Raw genomic sequence first — 20,060 nt, forward strand, 5'->3', positions numbered from 1 at the left:
TAAAGTAAAACAACCATTTTATTTTCGAATAAGAAATCGGGGGTCAGTAAAAAAGAACTTACTTTTTTTATTAACAATATTCCTTCACTTTTAAGGGGCCATTTTGACTTCAAATGAAAATGAGAAAAACCTTCTGGAAGGGAACTAGGTACACTTTTAAATACTCTGTGTGAAGCAAACTGCCAAGAGGACCGACAGGGTTAGCCCCCATTTAATGAGTATTAAAACCTAAAAAGTTGTATTTTCAATGATTTTTAAGGGATTTCTTGTATTTCCCCAAGTCCAAAGAATCTCCCTGTGAATCCAAAAATATACAATTCGAAAAAAACTTTATGGTTACTTCTCTCATCTGGTGAGACTTGTTGGTAAGAAATTCGACAAGCTTCGAGACGTCCTGCATAAATAAACAACTTCTGAAGAGTTGCGAATGTTAAACCGTCGTACATTGCTCGCCTGCAAGTTGAGTAAAAACCTTTCTGAAGTTCAAAACTGTGAATCATCTTCGAAATGATATATCATCTAAAATCGTCCTCCCCTCCATCCCCTACCCCTACCGCGGTTTCTTCCACGGAATCCTCCGCGACCTCGGTTTCCGTTCGGCATACTCTGGCCTTTAACAACACCATTGGATGCCCCCGTGCGCCGTCCAGGGGGTGTATAAACAGTAATTGTGTTTCCTTTTGACTTTTTGGGTGATTTGTTCTCGGGGGGCAGGTCAAACGTGATTGGGGTGATTCCAGCTCGTTTTCGCCTGAAAAACAAGAGAAACCAAATCAAAGAAATCAAATCATTTTCAGATTGATTAAAACAACTACACGAAAGCAATAGAACAGAATTAGTAGTTGAAGTTTCTTGACTAGACAATGAAAACTAGGGCTATTTATTGGGGGTTAGAGGGAAGGTACTGTTAACAGTATGACCACGACAATGACAACAACGATGCTAAGCTTGGGCCAGGTGCTTAAAAGGAATGTGGCCCTGCAAGAGAAGAACAGGACTTGCCAGTCTTGTCACATGAACACAGTGCTACTGGGCGAGGATGTGGCAACTTTTTCTGGACTGTCTTGTATTAATCAGATGTTAAATACGCTCACACTCAAAATGTTTTTCACCCCCTTTCTCTTTTTGGCTCCAGTTGTCACTTTTTGAGGTTTGTTTTTTAGGTGGTTTTGTATCGCTTTTTGGGAGCAGCAGAAATTCTCCAAAGAATATCTGATGTGGGATTCAAACGGGAGGCATACATGCCACATGGCAAGACAATTCTAAGCTGCATATCAATAGTGAAACTTGTATGAAAGATACCAGGCACTGGTATTGGGTATCTTATCTTGCCACTTTATACCACATTTTCCTGAAGCATTTTAGATGGAAACTATCCAGCTTCTGAATAGGGCACCAGTGACATGTCCATGTCTATATGGAGATTTGCCTATTTTTCCATAGACAAGAAATTAGACCAGTTGGATCAATCAAGAGTGCACTGGACGTCTGTGCGGGAGGTCGCAGGTTCGATCCCTGGCCAGACCAACACTCAGGGTCTTTAAATAACTGAGGAGAAAGTGCTACCTTTCTAACTACATTTGCAAGTGGTTAGATTTTCTAGTCTTCTCAAATAAGGACGATAAGCAGGAGGTACCGCCTCACAGCCCTTGTTCGTTAACTCTGTGGGATGTTAAAAGATCCTACAAGAATTATGTAAAGAGTAGGGTTGTGGTCTGTCGTTTCCAGCATGTGGTCGGCTTGGCAGGATTAGCTTGAAGGGCTTCTGTGTGAATGAGACCACAATTGCGTATAACAGCCAGAAGTCACGCTACTTAGCTACGTGCTGGAGCCTCACTCAAACCTCAAACCAAACCCAGCACTGGCATTAGCTAGGTGAGTTGTACCCTCATTGTCACTGTTGACCTTTGTCTTCAGGGCACTTCCTAATTAAGTGAATTTCTCCATATACTTGAGCGGCTGGTTCTCGGTGTTAAATGGCTTTAGAGCGCTTTCAGTAATGCTGACAGGTTTGGCTGAAAGAGGACCTTAGTCTTCTAAAGGATCACTGTTGGTCCAAACAGGTACAGTCCTTTTCTTCCTTGCACTAGCAAGGCTTTAAATATTGCGTTTTTTGGCCCACACTTTCACACAACAATACCAAATGAAATCACAGAGCCTCGACTGCAGTTACTTAACACCATATTAAAAGACTTCTGCAGGTATTTTGTCAGCACTTTAGGTGCTTTGTTTCTTGCCATTTTGATAATTGCCTTGATAATTTCTGTACAGGAGGGTGGTATGAAAAGGTCCTTGATTTCAGGTTTTTGTTCAATGTTATCAATAGCATCCTGGGGGACTGCTGAGCGACCGTTTAGTAAGGAGTTGAAAGTACTCCGCCCATTGACAAAGAATATCAATATGATACACCATTGTATACAGTCCAGAACATCCCACCAAGGTAAGAAATCACATGCCATGTGAAAGTTTTGCACATTTACCTACCTTATTATAGGAAATTAACGCTTCATAAAACTAACGCGAATTTAAGAAATTCGCCCTTAGTTATGTTGCGTTCATTCTATCTCACAAAGAGTAGTAACCGAAGGTGTCTGACACAAAGAACGAACCTATTCTGCCGGGAGTGACGTCACAATAATTGTTTCAAATCCTCCTCCTCGTAGTGGAGGAACAAAAAAGCACAGAAAATAATTCCATAAACAGGAATAGTAACCAAGGCCTGAGAGCTCGAAACAAGCACAGGGAGGGAGAGGTGGGCATGTCAGACACCTTCGGTTACTACTCTTTATGAGATAGAATTCACTTGACACTCCAACTTACAGGTAAGTCTCGTTTAACTTTCCAATTCTATTTCATAAAGAGTAACCTCCGGTACTAACATGAAGCCTTTAAAGCATGTGAGGATACTATAAGGAGCCTAAAACACCAAGGTTACAATGACGATGTCCTAATATTGAATCCATTTTATTCTACAACTTATGCCCATACTACCAAATACTTCTCAACAACCAATAAACAAAGTTATAGCTCGAAACGCTCCTAACAGGGTTAGCATTGCTGATATGATTACCAGGAAACAAACACACTCATCTTGAGACTTGTCCAGATAACTATCGCTTATATTAGGTCGCAGCAAAGTATTGTAGCTAAAGCTAATAACATGGCTAGTATTAACGCGATTTCCTCTAAGGCCAGTGTTAGTCTCTCAAATACCAGCCCTTGCTGCGCATCCCAAATACCATAATATCTATTTGAGGGCGGTTTACTCCCAAAGGCACCCTTCAAAAAACGATGAACAACTGGATGTTGGCCAAATAAGGTATTCTTAGCGCTAATCATACAAGACAAAGCTGATCCAGCAGTGATCAGTGTGAATGGGAACTCGGTATAGGGAACTTATCTGTTTACAAACATTGCTCTTGTTATTCGAATGTGTCGACCGCAGGAACAAAAGACCCTTTGTTTCGACCGCCAATGAGGCTCTGGTTGGCACATTAATGACAATAAGTGATGTCAACGATATCTTCCCTGAAAAAACAAGGGCTAGAGAGTGGAGGGGAGAGTGGAGGGACCTCCCTCTGACTAAGAATACAGCCCATTCCAAAGGACAAACGCTGTACTGTCTCTGAGTAGAAAGACACATCGGTAACATACTCAGAAAAGCGTCACTTCCGATAGAGTACCCAGATAATGGGCCATACAATCAGCGTCAGGTGATGTTGCACTCTGTGCGTGCTATTGGCAGACGGGTGGACCAGCAGCTGGCTGCCTGGTGTCCAGACCAAAGGCTGCTGACCCATTATTGGTAGTACTCGAGTATATCAAGCCTGAGTGGCCCATGCTGGCATGACGAGGATGCCCTTGGCCTTGTCGGCCTCTATCTTATCCAAACATATGGGAATATAATTACTGTGCGCGATTCCTGCTCCCAAGACGGCAAGAAACATTAGTTGCACAGGTAATGCGCCAGCCACTGGCATCAGTTTAAAAAATATAAACCACTATTGGATGACCAATGTAACGAAACGCCTGGTGGACATTGTCAACCGACATTTGTAACTCAGTGCCCTAGCTGAGCAAAATAAAGACAAGAGGGCATCATAACCCCCTGTAATACGGGCCAAGGCTATTAAATTTATCCCGTCTTAAATAACGGTAATGTAATTTCCCAAATTGAACCCCTGGTAGTGAAGACAATACCTTTCCGATAACCTGAACAACAAAGTGAATAATAAACTCCTCACTGAGAGCTTCTAAACACAAGAGTTTCAGCTTCCCTTTCTTTTTATCGGATAGTTACACCCTCATCAAGTCAGCATCTAAAGTGAGTGATTACCTTTGTGGGGGTCAAAACAGTTTTAATGATAATTGGATTGACTCTCACATAGCGTGAAAGCAACCAAGAACATCCTTTCCCTGCAATTAAAACCAACTACCAGAGAAACAGACTCACAGAAAGTCCCGTATGCCTAAGGACCGCCAGGGCATGTTTCATAACCTTGGTGAAAATCCCCGGGGAACACAGAAGTCAAACTCGTGAGTAAGGACTTAAATTCATAGACCTGCTCATTAAAAGAAACTGAAGGAATTTCCTGTGCTCTAAGGCAACGGGACAAGCATAATAGGCAAGTTTTTGGTAAAATAGGGGTCAAGCATTCCCCTAGTTCATACAGTGACCTCGGATCACACCAAGTTCCTCTAGCTTGAAAAAAAGCTCTTAGACATAGCAAACTGCTGATGAACATTAAAAATGCGTAGCTGGAGAAAAAATATGCTCGGAAGGATCCAACGTTCTACAGAGTCCAAGATTTCTGGATCTGAGGTGACCTTCAGTCACTCAGAAAAGCAATTTTCAGTCTGTCCCACTATTAAGGGTGCCTGGTTGCTTAACAAACTGTAGACTTCCTCATCTGGACATACATATCAAAATTATTGGTTGCCTCGGGAAAGGACCTTGGCCTGTCTGGCTGGACCACAATCCAGAAAGGCTGGACAGATGGGGAGGTAACATAACCCCATTGGGTACCACGACCTCAGAAGCACCTACCCCTACCTTTCCGGAAAACTGCCTCAAGCAGAATAAGGGTTAAACCTTGGTCTGCGTTGGGAATGGATACTTGCAAACGTCCTTATTAATAATGAACTTTATTTAAGTCAGCACCAGGGAACCAACTGGGGACACTGTGCATAGTAATAAACTCGTACTAACTGAAAACAAACGTAGTTGTAGTTCTTGTGAATTCTGCTATTATTCTAATTCTCTTAGCACTTTCTCTGCCAAATAGAAACACATCAGCATGACTAGAAGAACTGATGAACCCCAAGCAAATTCATTGTAAAATGAAGTTTCATGGCATCCTTACACCTCCGATTCAACTAATAGGTAGCAGTCACCAGACCATCTAAGCATGAAGTTAAAACTTCCTTAGGGGCTGGAGGTTAAAGCAACGAATCTGCAACTTCCGATTGGCTATAAATGGAGGCTAACAATGTGACTTGTGTGGATTAAAAACTTAACACAATAAGCTTAACCACGGATTTTATTCCAGAAACTATGTTCATACATTGGTATGAATACCTTGACATTCTTTGAAGTCATAACGCTTGATAAGGGTACGCTTGATAAGGGTACGCTTGATAAGAGTACCTCACTCTCTTGAACTGCTTCAATATCTTCAAAATCACAACTACTGTTATCACCAGTAACTTCGCAAGCCTGACAGGCATAACTAGTATCAAATTGATAGGCAGCGTCAGTCGTAAAAACTGCCACTGAGATATTCAACACCGGCCAAAAATTTGTTTGATTCTGGTTGAAAATCATAAAGGATAGCAGACCACTCTCTGGCTGGTCGTGAGGTTGTAAAGTCCCCACATTGGAGTCACTTGCCTACTGCAGGCTCTGCTAACAATAGATGCAGACTGTGTCTAGAAAGCATCATTCAGGTCATAAATGGCAGCTTAACCCGGAGCTATTTGGCAGGCTTCGCCAGACATTTTCTCATTAAGCACCGATTTGGTTACCACAGCTCTCAATGCTCAGCTACCAAGGTTTGCCTCATGATGCCTTAGTAGGTCACAGGTAAATGAATATTATTATACACTCCCTCCTGTTGAGGATTGAAGACCGCTCTCTGACTGGTTTTAAGGCTGTAAAGCGCCTCGACTAGATAATACCATGAATGGTGAATGCCTTAACAACGTTACTCTAGGTGAACTTGCGATAAATGTGACTATGACACAGATCACTTCTCTTTTGAAATTTATTGCACAATGGAATTCGTACGGTTCAAGATGGCGAACAGGCGCCTCGTGGTACTAACGCCAATGTCAACACGAGGTCATTCTAGGCGAATTTTCCATAAATGTGACTATTACATAGTTCACTTCACCTTTGAACTTTATCGTACAACAGAATTCGTACGGTTAAAGCTGGCGAACAGGCGCCATGTGGTACTAATGCGAATGCCTACACGAGGTTTTTCTGGGTGAATTTTCCATAAACGTGACTATTACATAGTTCACTTCACCTTTTCACACGTATTTTACAAACTCTAATAAGAGAATTTCCAAAGACACACGAGTTCACCAATTCGGTATCAAAGAACGCCGTAACAAGGTCATTCTAGACTAAATAGACACAAGTAACTTGTGCGAAACTCTGGGAAGGCTTCTGTTAACTTGACTATGGACAGATTGAAACCCTCAACATTTACAAACCTAATAACTATGAACAAACTTACTTCTCATCAACAACTGTACTTCTATCCTCTTTTGTGGACATTGGTGTAGATGGCTGATTCTTTGCCTAAAATGTTTCAAAGAAACTTCCAGTTAATTAACTTGGACAGTTGTCTAATCAACTGTTCCGACAAAAAGTCCTCCGAAAGATTGTGTACATTGTCAACAAGCCACAACTTCGAGATACAAGACCTGAGTGTTGATATGTTTCTTTTTCATCAGATTTATCCCTCACATTTTGAAGCTGGTATTTTCCCTTCGGGTCATTTCATTTACAAATGGGTTTAACACTGAATTAGAATTGGCTGAAAGTGTAAAGTCAATCCACGTACAGGCGACAGGACTCACCATGGCAAAGGCTTTGAAAACCGAATTCAAGGTAGGCAAATCAACGAGCAAGCAAATTACGAATCAGACACTTACCGGTGTTTTCCATGACAATGTGACTGAACTCTTAAAGGCAGGTGGATTGTGAAACAGGTCCTGAAGAAGAGATTATGTTATAGACAGGTAAAGGCACGTGAAATAACGGGAATAAGTGGGGGTGGTTAGGAAGCACTGCAGCCTTGTGGCAAGGGCACCAGATACATGGTTAAGTTTTGAGTAGTTTCAGGTTTAATATCCTTTGGCTTCCCTTGCAAAAAAAGACTACAGACTGCTTCATGTTACTTGCTATTCCAAGATACATGTATGTTACGCTACTTTGTGAACGTTCATTTTGTGGTGTTGAATGCTTAATCAAGCACTACCCTTGAAAGTATAACGTATTGTTTATTCTACCTCAAACGGTGTGTAAAAAAATCTACTTTCAGGACGAGTTACCGGAAGATCAATGGTAGGCAATAAAGACTTTATGTTATATAATGTAGGAATCAATTTCTTGGATTCATCAGCAAGCTTGTTCACAACCTAGGAATGCAAAACTATTTAAAACTACCAGTTTTGATGAGTCACATACCTTTATTATAGCATTGATATTGGTGGTTGTCCTAAGAGCTACAATTTTTATTTTGTTCTCTTCTTCCTGAAGGGCAGGTCCTGTTTTTCCTTGTAATGACAGTCTAAGCTGCTTTATGTAAACTTGGCAGCCTTGAGCAAAGTACTGAAGCCTGAAAAAAATATACTGCAGTTCTCAGGGTCTCTTAGCCATAGTCAATGTTAAAAACTCATGACAAGTCAAGCATCTTAAAGTGGCATTATGATAAAAAAATGAAATCTTTTTTTCCTTTGGATTCCAAAACTATGTTAAAAAGTGACCCAAGTTTTAGGAGTTAATTTCAGAAAGACACCTGTTTCTTGTAAGAAATTTTTCCTATTTAATGGTCCGCCATTACTAACTTTAACATCTTGAGAGAGCTGGATCAAGGAGAAAATGACGACAAACACTCAATGCAATGCGTTTATACGCGACTGAATTAATATGCAGCACGGGAGTTTCGGGCTTTCAGATTCTTAAACTCGTGTTTTGTATACATAATAAACTGCGTTTACACTCTGAAATATATATACGCTATTGATTGAATGACGTCACTTTTCCCTAGATTCAACCCTCTGAGGTCTAGTCGATCAGTTTTGAACGTGAGTAATGGCGGACCGTGAAATCCAAAACTTACACTCAAAGTAAAAAGCCTTCGGATAAAAATCAAAGCTCAAAATTTTGCCAGGCACATGTTAAGCAAACACACTTTCAAAATCTGAAGAAAAAAAAGGAAGTGATTTTGTTTATGATAGTTCCACTTTAAGGCATGATCAAAAGCCTAATTTGCATACAATTGAAAAACCGCCATAAAATATCTGCGTTTTGCCGCAACTCTAGTAAACTTGGCAGGCCAACATATCTCGACAACCTTAACATTTTAGTCATGTTACAGTTATGTACTCTGATATTGAACATCACTGGCCCATTTGAGAATCCAGGTTTTTAGATATTGTGACATCATGAAACATGTGACCAAGTCAACAACGCGTTAAGTATGGTAAGGATACTGAATGGCTTTTGTAAGAAAGCATTGATTCTTTTCTGGTGCTTCAGCTGCGATACATTTGGTAGCAACAGTTTTCAACTTTGTGGGGGGTCTTGCTAATCGTCTGAGTCAGGCCATAACATGCTTGAGAAGAAGTATACAACTCCAATATCTCTTTATTCTGGTCTCGTTTTTGAAGACCACCTATGTGTTCATGTAGAGCAGTTTGAGCATGAAGCATTTTACCTCTTAGCCAATCAACAACCATGTCTCAGACTAAATTACCTAAACATAAATTTTACAAGAGGAACCAGGTCGGCAAAAGTGATCACCCAAAGTGGGGATACTAGTTGTTTGCTTCAGTTGCTGAGCTCCTGCTGACGTTCGGCATCTACTGTCAACCCTAAACATTTCTACTCCGAATTCTAGTCCTTACGCAACACATAATACAAAGATTAGTTTCTATGACGAGGCTTAACATTTTCTGTGGGTCAAGTGACTATGCTAAAGCTCAAAACTGCTTTGTTAATAATATGAGCATGTTTGATGTCAAACATGCTTTCTTCTAGGGCAAAATAAGTACTTTGTGCAGGGCTCGAAATTGCAACCAATACAGTCGCATTTGCGACTAAAATATCCGGAGAAGTTGCAAATTTGCGACTTGTTGTCACCTTCGCTCTTTCGAAACAAAAGGGTTAGCAGTTGCCACTTTGCTGCTACTTTCGCTACAATAAATAAATGACAAAATTATTTTGTTTCTTGCTGTGAATTTTCTCTGAAGATCGCGTGATTGTAGAGTAATTTAGCTGCGATGTTACGTGCACAGCTCCATTCCTTCGATAATTCGCCATTTTCAGTGGTTTCTTTATACACAAGTATTGCGGGCTCATATTTTTTTGCTAAACCGCTGACAGCTCAATGCAGCGCGGCGATTTTGCGACTAAAATTTGCGAAATTGCGACTGGATTTTTTCGTTAATTTCGAGCCCTGAATTGTGTTAGACACTATAGAAAGGCAAGGTGGCTGTGTGGCACTAGCTGTTAGTAGAAGTACAAGATGGTTGGTGCCATGCTGTAATAAAATATGATGAAGCAGAGTGTCGTTTTAGATGCAAAGAATGTAACAAATTGTGTAAAAAGCACTATTTTAGTGTCTACTATTTTAACATGAAACCTTGCAATCTCAAATCAAGATCATCCCCAATTTCTCTTAACGCAATAACTAAGATCAAAAATAGGGACGCATTGCGTACGTGTGGTAGCGCAGTAACTTCGCACAGCACTTTATTCCATAACTGTCAACTGCGGCAGTAACTTTTTACCTTAGTCGGAAATCCTTTAGACGCTCTGCTGCACTTGCATCGGTTAAAAATTCTGGATTCTGAAAAACATACCAAATTTCTTATTTTGTTTTAATTGAAAAACATAGCACATACACTTTAATATAACAAGAAGCTTTTGATGCCAGGTTGTTTCGAAGCGAGGAGGTAACTCTGTAAACAACCTAAACCACAAGCTCTTTAAATGCCATAACATTTCTCTGCTAAGGCACATCAGTATCCCAACCTGCTTATTCCTGTCACATTCACTTCATACAATGAGCTATTATTATACATCACATACATGTAAATGCACACATTTGCCTTTCACACTACAGTTACCTTTTTAGCGAGCTGATGAAAAGTAAAAATGAGACATTCAACATAAGAAAATTGAAGCTTTGGTTGGGCATTTTCCTCTGTAATTGTTTCCTCTTCTTCCCCTGGGGGCAAAGGCATGTATTCCTGAACAGGAAAAGACAAATTAAATCAACAATGATATTTACAGCACATTCAATGATAAATTCATATGTTTAGCTTTTATTGACTGCTGGACTGTCAATTGGCTCACTTGCTAGAGCATCATCAGAGGCTCTGTGAGAGCACCATAGAAAGCCAAACTAATTTTTTACCACAATTGCTTGTAATCTCGCAATCTGATTGGCTAATTTGCGGTTGCCGATAGGAGTCTAGACAATGCTGTACACGTCATGCTCGCGTCAATTTGTCATGCAAGGTAATAGCCAATCAGGAACGTGCATTTTGGGAAATAAACCAATCATATTGTGAGAAAGTTATAGACGATGCTTGCTCTTTTTTGGTGTCATGATTTTGGTCACACTCTGAGATAACTTTCTTTGGCATTGAATATTGTGGTAAAAAACAAATCGAAAGTGGTTCAGTGTTGTCTGTACTCTTATTGACAATAACATTTGTCATCACAGTGGTCAAAATTTGTTGTAGCATTACTCGGCTGAGCCTCATGAGTCTACGACATTTTGACCACTGTGATACGAATATTGTTGTCGATAAGAGTACAGACAAAGCTGAACCACTTTCGATTTGTTAACCTGCTTGAGAAGAGCACAGTCATTAAAACCACATTAAAGGGTGATTCCATCACAGCTGACAATTACGAACAAGTTACACCGTATCCATCAAGCATGCAAATTTGCCTGAACTTGTCAATTTCAAGCTTCAAGTAACTGTTTGGTGCAGCAGAGCAACCCTGCATTAGTGGCTTACAAATGCAGGACATGACCTAACTGAGACTTACACAGTCACAAATTTCCCATGCTCCAGGGCTTGAAATTACAACCAATACAGTCACATTTACACCATTTTTTCCTCTTGAGGAGTCACAAATCTGCAACCAGTTTTTACCATCAATATTACAAAATGAGAGGTCTAGCATTTGCCCCTTTCCGCTACTTTTGCTAAAATGAAAAACATTATGATTGGTCCTTGTGTTGAATTTTTGTTTCTCGTCTTGAATCTGGAGATATGGGGCAAAATTGCAATTTAGCTGCAGGGTCAATGTATGTGCAACATGTTATTACACTGAACAGTCACTATTTGCAGCAGTTTCTTTTCACATACAATGTATGTTATGCAGGATATTAATTTCGGTTTTGTTAAACCACTGGAAACAAAATACAGCATGATGAATCATGATGACATATAATACACTCCTGACTAAAATTTGCAAACTTGCAACTGGATTTTTTTAAAATTTTCGAGCCCTGTGCTCCCTTTGCAGAATTCCCCCTATGATCGGACTGACTCTAACTGCCTATAATTATTTCTTCATGTATTTATTACCCTCCTGATAGAGAAAGCAAGCAAAGATTATAACCAAAGCCACAGGGTTTGAAAATGTACCTTGTAAGTTGTTAGGCTTTTTGTCTCTAATGTCTAAAGATATATTAGACTACAAGGCGTGTTGAAGTATATTCCAATAGAATTGTATTGGCAAAGTGCTACTGGTACATGAAAGTTAAAAGTTATGAAAATAACCATTTCCACTGTAACATCTCACCAGCAACAAATTATAGATGGGCTCAATGGAGGCCTTCACATTCTCATCTGTTAAACCATGTGGTGACATTTCTGCACACAATTTTAACATCTCCAGCTTCATATCATCACCATCTGTAGTAGCTAACTCGTTCAGCTTTGGAAGAATGCTTGTAACCATATACGAAAAGAATGCTTGAGCTGATGCTCCTTTCTGTTATAAAACCAGACAACATAGGCAATGATTAGACAGGAGAATCAAATTGACATTTTAATAATAATTAACAAAGGCGTTGCTAAGTGGAGGTTAAGTGCCTGAGCCATCCTGGAACTTCCACTATTGGTAGCCAGCTCCAAGATGAAGACTGCACCGATGGCTGGCAAAACCTGACAAACCAGCCATGAGCACCCACGCCCCCACAAAGACAGGCACCTATCACACTGATGAACAGTGGAAAGAAGTAGAGGGGGGAAGGTAGGGAAAAAAACCGCTAAATGTTCCACACAAAATGCTCCTTCTTCCCGCCACACTGATGAATAAGCTCTACACAACCCAACGTACAAGGAATCCAACCAATGTGCCAATATATCAAAAACACTGACAACAATTGACTGCAGTTGCTACTACTGTTAACTCAGTTAAAACTGCATTTTACTTCATAATTTTTCAACTTTTTCATAGAATGGCTTGTCTCACAAGACACCCTTTCAAGAATTATTTCCATAACTACTCGTCACCAAGGCAACAGTTTGATGGGCAGTTTTTCATTCATTGTGCCACTTGGGAGATGTTACGCAAATTTGTTAGTATGCTGTCAGCAGTGAACATGATGTTAGCAGTCATAATTAAAAGTAAATAAAACTGTAATTAAACTGTACATCTACTGAAAGGTTATGAAATGCACTTTCCAAGTAATATATTTTCTTCTCACTTTAACTAGTCGAGTAAAGAGTGAAGCCCAAGAACCTCGAGCGACCGATGTCTCTCTGATTGAATTTAACAGGTATCAAATTTTAATGTAAAGGGAAGCCCTCTGGATGATGTCATTCACAAGGCATCTATCATCAAAACCACGTGAGGCTTTTTTGATATTCCGATTGGTTGCTTAGAAAATTTTGTGTCAAAATTAATATGCATATAAAAAATTACGGATAAGGGTTACGTCAAAGGCCATTGCAGGAGTCCAATATATAAAAAAAATCCTTCACATGGTATTTTAGATTGGTATCTTGGGAGTCCTCGGGCCAAATTTCAAGACAATCCATTGAATTTTCATACTCTATCAATTTGCTTAAAGAAGATACACTTGCATAGAAACAAACTATGTCTTTTTTGCTTCCAAAGTTTCACAAACTTTTCGTGCCTTTTGATCCACCACATGTCATCATGCAAAACCGCTCAAAACAACAGCCAATGGGAACCGAGAAATGTCCTGCAGAGTTCCCTGGGACAAACCCGCAAAAATGTCATTTTTTTATGGCCACGCTTCTTTTTAGGTTTTCCCCATGGACTCTTTTCTCGTTTATCCTTTTCCATCAAAAAGACATTCTCAGGGAGTAAACCAAAAAAAATGTGTGACTTGACTTGAAATTCAACACCACCGTTAATTTCCCATGGAAAACATGACAGTTTCTAATAACTGGCTTTTCCCACCTTTGCTGACTGAGAAAGATCCATTGAAAATACGTTTTGTTCAACATTTTGGAGTACTGGTTACCCGGTAGCAGTCAACTTTAAAAAAAAGCTGACTTCAATAAGCTTTAAACTTGAGCTTGCAATATGGTCATGTGATACTGGTCAGTGGATATCTTGTTTTCACAGGTGTCAATAAAGGTCTTGGTAAAGGAAAATGAGGTGTCCGCGGAGAAATGAATTGTTGTGCCGCTATTTTTTGTATAATTATATAAGGTCAAACTATATATCATATTAAAGCTTACTAATGGATTGAATTATTTGAATAAAGTGTTAGTTTTTGGGCGCGTTTGATTGACCCTAAAGACCATTTTCAAATTCTCACGGCTGGACTGGATCTAGCAGGAAATGGACAAATCTTTTCAAATGCAAATTTATTTGCCTGCATTAGCCTCCATTTCATGCCAGATCCAGTCCAACCGTTAGAATACGAAACTGGCCTATTCCGGAATACGTGGAGTGATCATGAAAACGGTATGTTTGATGCATTTTGAAGCAGTTAGGATAATAAAAATATGTTTAAAATAGCATTTTAGCAGATGTTTGACAATTTTAATGTGAATCTCTCTCTATTCCGGAATACCGTCAATCGAATGCACCCTTAGTATTGAGGCCTCAAACTCAAAATGACTGAGTCTGCTGCAGAAGCTCCTGCCCCTTCACTTTATTGTGAAAATAACCACACTTTGTTGCACCTTAGTCACAGATGAATGCGCTCCAATACCCTGTGAGGACTTTTTGATATGTTAAAGTGCTACTGTGACGAAATTTGCATCTTCCCTATCTAAGCCATTTTGGCACATAAACACGTAGTCTGTGCGAGAAGAAGAATGCTGTTTACCATTTTCAAATATCTCTTTTTGTTCTGGAGATATTCAAGTTTTTTTAATATGCAAATTAGCCAAGTGATGACGTCATAAACCCAACCAAATTTTGATCAAGTATGATGGAGAAAGATATCTCAGCCAATTTGTATCAGAAGTACTTGGTTCTTTGCACTAAGATTCTAGTAGATGTGTTTCACAATATGAGCATACCATTTTTGTTACCATGGAAACATACTGGGTTCCAGGCCTCCCTGACATTAAGAGCTTTGCAGACCACCTTTGGCGTTCTGTTTTGATATTTGCAAATGGTGCCTCATCTGCATGATCCTGCCAGCATATAAAGATGTTAGGTCATGTTTGTGGCCTTGGTAAATGTATTTCTAGCCTGAGATCACCAAAATATTGAAATCAGGTTGAAGGGGACTGGAAAAGAGTGAGTTGCCATGGGAACCAATTTCTTTACAGTCGTAGGTGTGTTGCCTTCAGAACTATCAGCTCACCAAGTTTCAATGGTCTCTGTTGCAAATTGACCGAGATAGCTCTATTTATATTCTTGATGTTCTATTGGGTTGGGTGAATGACGTCATCAGCCTTCTCATTTGCATATTTAACACATTTTTCAAACTTAAATATCTCCGGAACCAATGCAGATATTTCCAAACGGTAAACAGCATTTTTAATGTTTTATGGTACTCTATGCGATAAACCAAAAAACTCAAGGGATAAAAATTTGATCACAGTAGCACTTTAAGGAAATATCACACACCAAAGTCGAAACTCTCATCTTGTACTTAATTTGGACAGAAAAAAGTTCCATAAAATCAGTCTCCGAAGACAAACGAAAAATTTCTCACTTGGTATTTGGGGTAGTACAATCAACTATTAGAACTGAAAATTTGGAGGCGATATCTTAAAACTTGTCGGGACAGGAGATCCAAGAAGTTGTAATTTTGGTGTCAAAATAAACCCCTAGAAAATCAAGCTTAAAGATTTCACGTTCAGTTCACAGTCTGCTGAATAACTCCACCCCCCACTTGAAAGACAATTATGCTGAGCTACTCAGCGTTCGGGCACATGCTAATGTAGCAGATTGAGCCTGAAGGCTGTCAATTGACACCCAATCCTGTCATGTGCGATTGACACAATACATAAATCGTTTTTCACATGCAGATTATGGTGGGAAACAAAGAAAAGCGATTTTAGTGGTTTTAAAATTACCGGTAATTTTTAAAAAAATTTTTCAGGAAAATTTGCTTCACAGCCCACCAATTCAAGATTTGCAAAAACAAAAAATTTGAGCGAGACGCCCAAATTTACCTTTACCGAGACCTTAACCATAACATGGATGTCCAATATTAAAAATGTTCCCGCAAAAAAAAAAATGTGCATTGCACCACAGAGTTTCACATTGGCATACATGGACGTACAGTCGTACGGTGACCAAAACCAAATTTTCTTGCACAGATAAGTTACAATATTTTCTTACCAATGGTACTCTGTGCGTCTGATGGAACAGCAAGATGAAAACAGAAAGCACAAAAATGCTACTTAATTTGCCAAAATCTGCTGATGAAAATAGTCCCTTTGCAGGTTTAAAATAATGTCCTTGTCAAAAGGTGTACAATAATAATAATAATAATAATAATAACAACTTCGTTTAGCCAAGCACAAGTAACTCCACAAATTGGGGAGACTACAACTTAACTGAAATCAGAACAAAACAAATTGAATCAAATTTACCGATGGTTACCACTGATTAGACACTGAACATTCACTAAAAAAAACTAACCACAAAATATGGAAGGACTTGTCTTGCACATGAAAGGAATCTGTCAACCATATCAGCATCAGTAGGCTGTGGAGGTCAAGGTAAGAAAATGGCAACTAATTTGTAAATATAATGCAATGACTTTTTCCTGTACATTGTACATTACCTATGTACCTTCTAAAAAATTCTTGGCCAGTGGTATTGAAGGTTTCTCTCTTTTATGTGTATCCCAGCAACTTAAAAAAGAGTGCATGTGTTACTAATCAAACAGAAATACTAAACATGTTATCATACCTGGAAGGCTTGCGCAAGTTCAGCTTGTTCTGTCACAATGTCTGCAAGTTCTTGATGAGCACTGGCCATCACTTTCAGTGAGGACAAGATGTTCATAAATGTGCGGAACTCCTCACCAGTAACATCTGTCATAGCCTATGACAGAATAACCAAAATCCTCCTATGTGATCTCCTTTTCTCATTTTTTGCATGTTCAATCAGAAAATAACAGGAACAGGGAACAGGGCTGGTGATTTTGCATGTACTAGGGCCAAAGGAATTTTCTAATCAAGGTTTCATGGAATTTTGGGTAGTGAAAAGGTCTCTTTTCAGACAGTTAATGCGACAGTTTTTCCGTGAGTGATTAACCCACTGACTCCTGAGGGTTCCCCATTGAAAAGTAAAATTGTCTGGCGTTAAACAGAGTAAAATACTAAGAATGGCAGGTTTAGGGGTGAATGGGTTAATTAAAAAAATGTCTTGAACTATGTGCTTTTTGCATCCTACTTGTCCAGTGGTTCTGGTCTCCAAGTCTTGATCAAGCGAACAGTTGAATTAAACTGAGGCTACAATGTGCATGTACATGCAAAATACAGCTGTAGCACCTACATGTACCGTGAAATTACCCAACCCAGCTACACCCTATCATTCAACAGATGATGTCTGAAGGTTCATTTTAAAGGTTTGTTGCCCCTGAAAAGCATGTCAACAGAGGTTACAATTATTATAATGGCAAGGCTATGATTTCAGATCATATCAACACACTTTAAACACCATGAACAGGCCATGTCTCAGGTGAACCAAGAGCCTTTCATTTTATTAGCCGAGAGATTATCATCACCAACCATAGCCTTAACAAAAAAATAGGCACGCACTGCATACATGTGGTGGCGCAGTAACACAGCGCTGTACAATTGTCACCTGAGCTGCGTTTTGTCTTCCAGGAGATTCAAGTTTTCTTTGCCCTTATAGTACAGGACATTTTTTCCGTACCATATATCATTATAGTGCTATGGTAGATGTCTTAGGTAAATAGCCCCCTGAGAAGACATGTGGTTACTAGTAAAATACTAAATCCCAGAAAGATTGAAGAAAATAAAAGACAATTGAGAAACATTGGCTTCCAGGCTGACATGTTGATCATTTTCAAGTTCCCTTACAAGTTCTTTTCCACCACAAGTTTGAGTGTGCACTCTGAGCGTCTGACAGCTTTCCAAGACAAACATTCACTGAAGTTAAGCCCTGTTGAGTGGGGTTAGTATTTGGATGGGTGACCTCAAAATATAGGACTTGCTGTCAGAAACATAGGACCAAAAATTCTACTTTAATGCTCAAAAATGCGAACTAAGCAAGGTACAGATTTTGTTAGCCTGCTTTGTGCAAAATGAAGGTAGATGCAAAAGTAAATAAAAGTGTCGATCAAGAATAAAATATTTTGTCATCAGCAACAAAATTTGCGACATGAAATCAACTTAACAACAACAACATCAGCTAAAAACATTTTGATGAGTAGCATGATCACGGTACCCATTTCTGTAACATACCTAAAAATTGTGAAATTGTGTTTATTGGGGTGAAAATCACTTATTTTGGCTTATTTCACACCCAAACTTACATACTGTATCTTTCTAATTGTTCGGAAAATATTAATGTTTGGTCTGTTAAAACTGAATTTTTGATTTACCCATGACCCTTGCAGGCGTGGTCTTTCATACAGATAGTCAATTTTGAGGCAAATAAAAAGTAAAAACAGAAAGCTTTCACTACATGGAGGATAGCATCCCCTCATTTAGTTCTATTGACACCCTAAACGCTGGCTTTCTGCTCCACTTTTTTGCTCCACTTTACAATTTGAGGTCAGAGCAGATGTCTCTCTCAATTTCCTGAAAATTGCTCCAGAAAAGACATTGTGGACTTCCCAATAATATCCATAGAGGAAAGGTTACCAAGCCTTGTGAAGCACATGGAGATCATGGCTTCTTTGCGAAGTAGATTTGTGATGTTCACTCACACTCAAGACTAGGTTCAATATGGCCCGGCATGTTAAAAAAAACGTAGCGACTCAGTCAAAGGATAATATTTTCGCGACCCTGAAAGCTACGACGATGAAACTGTGGAAATAGCTAGTGGAACTTGTGAGCATTCAGAAAATGTTTGGTTGGAACCCACTTACGCCTTGGTTGGAGCAGGAGCAACATTGAAAGAAGTGGTCTCGAAAAATATTATTGCGTAATTGCGGAACAGAAAAAGCGTAGCGACTGTTTTGAGGAATGATTTCTCCATTCGTAGTGGATCCCTCAAACTAATTTTTCTGTATGTTAAAGCACAAGGTATGAGCATTTAGTTGAGATGGTTTTGAAGCCACAGATATCAATTGAAGACTTGTTTCAAACTATAACCTAGTGAGCGCCAGAATTCCAAAACACAGCGTTACAGTAAGGAAACTACGGAATTTTGAATCTTTTTAATGTGTTTTAATAAACTTGAACTGTTTTAATTTGGCTCATATGTAGTATTTACGCGTGTTATCACTGGTTATTGTCCGTTAATCCACATAATTGTTCTCTCTTATGAAAAATGGTTTTGAAGACTTTCAATTTGAAAATTGTGTTACGCGTTACACTCAAAATTTTCCTATTTTTCTATCCTTTTCCTTTGTTTTCTCAAGAAAGGAAAGTCGCTTACCCTTTTTACACCCTGTATGCTAATCAACAAGGATAACCTTAGCATTCAGCAAAAATATAGCTTCATTGAAGACGTTAAACTTAATAAATCAGGAAGTGTTTCTGAGTCACCCCCAAGTGGGTACGGTGATTGTGCTACACATCTTTGGGAGATTTTTTGCTACTTTCAACTTTTCTATTGTATTTTTGGCTGCACAAGTAAATTTCAAAATTGAAAGTGACATCAAATTCAGCGGGCGCCGTGATCAAGTTACCACACATGTTCTGTGTCAAAATGATGGCAAGACACTGGGTTTTTGTTTTTGTTAGTTTGGTTTTTTTCTTTCAAGTGCTTTAAAGATTGACAAGAAATGTGGGAATTCAGCACAAAGATCACAATAGCCTAACTCTTGAGGTTGACCATTGTTTCTGCAAAGTAAAAAATTCACTCTCCTAGACAAGGTTATTTAATTCCATCGTTTTGGAAATAGGAGCTGCTTTATTATTCATCAGCGTCACAAATTCATGCCGATTTTGGAGCTCATTTTGTTGAAACTCAAGCTCGCTTCAAGCAGACCCGTTTATGTTCACGACTTATGCACGTGCTACGGGCCTATTTGCCACCACAGACTTACAATCACTCACTCACTCATACAAACTCGGTGGCATAGTGTGTAGTGCACTTATAAAGTGCACTAACACAAAAACTATTCATGTACCATAAACAGTTTTGTCTTGAACAAGACATCACAGGGGAGGAACGTTTTGCATGAAACAGGTAAGATGAACATGATGCA

General features: G+C 39.2%; 1 protein-coding gene across 1 annotated transcript in view; it reads right to left on the minus strand.

Moving 5' to 3' along the window:
* Nucleotides 1–20,060, minus strand: part of LOC137969455 (apoptosis inhibitor 5-like) — a 25,250-nt gene continuing 5,190 nt past the window's right edge. Inside the window, exons 6-14 of the mRNA XM_068815694.1 lie at nucleotides 16,622–16,756; nucleotides 16,349–16,414; nucleotides 12,062–12,253; nucleotides 10,366–10,488; nucleotides 10,027–10,085; nucleotides 7,700–7,850; nucleotides 7,165–7,224; nucleotides 6,744–6,808; nucleotides 1–751 (exon numbers count right to left, since the gene is read on the minus strand). Coding sequence (XP_068671795.1) covers nucleotides 520–751; nucleotides 6,744–6,808; nucleotides 7,165–7,224; nucleotides 7,700–7,850; nucleotides 10,027–10,085; nucleotides 10,366–10,488; nucleotides 12,062–12,253; nucleotides 16,349–16,414; nucleotides 16,622–16,756 — 1,083 coding nt within the window. The 3' untranslated portion in view covers nucleotides 1–519. The remainder of the gene's footprint in view (nucleotides 752–6,743; nucleotides 6,809–7,164; nucleotides 7,225–7,699; nucleotides 7,851–10,026; nucleotides 10,086–10,365; nucleotides 10,489–12,061; nucleotides 12,254–16,348; nucleotides 16,415–16,621; nucleotides 16,757–20,060) is intronic.

Source organism: Montipora foliosa, chromosome 9 (assembly GCF_036669935.1).
Source record: "Montipora foliosa isolate CH-2021 chromosome 9, ASM3666993v2, whole genome shotgun sequence".
Lineage (NCBI taxonomy): Eukaryota > Metazoa > Cnidaria > Anthozoa > Scleractinia > Acroporidae > Montipora > Montipora foliosa.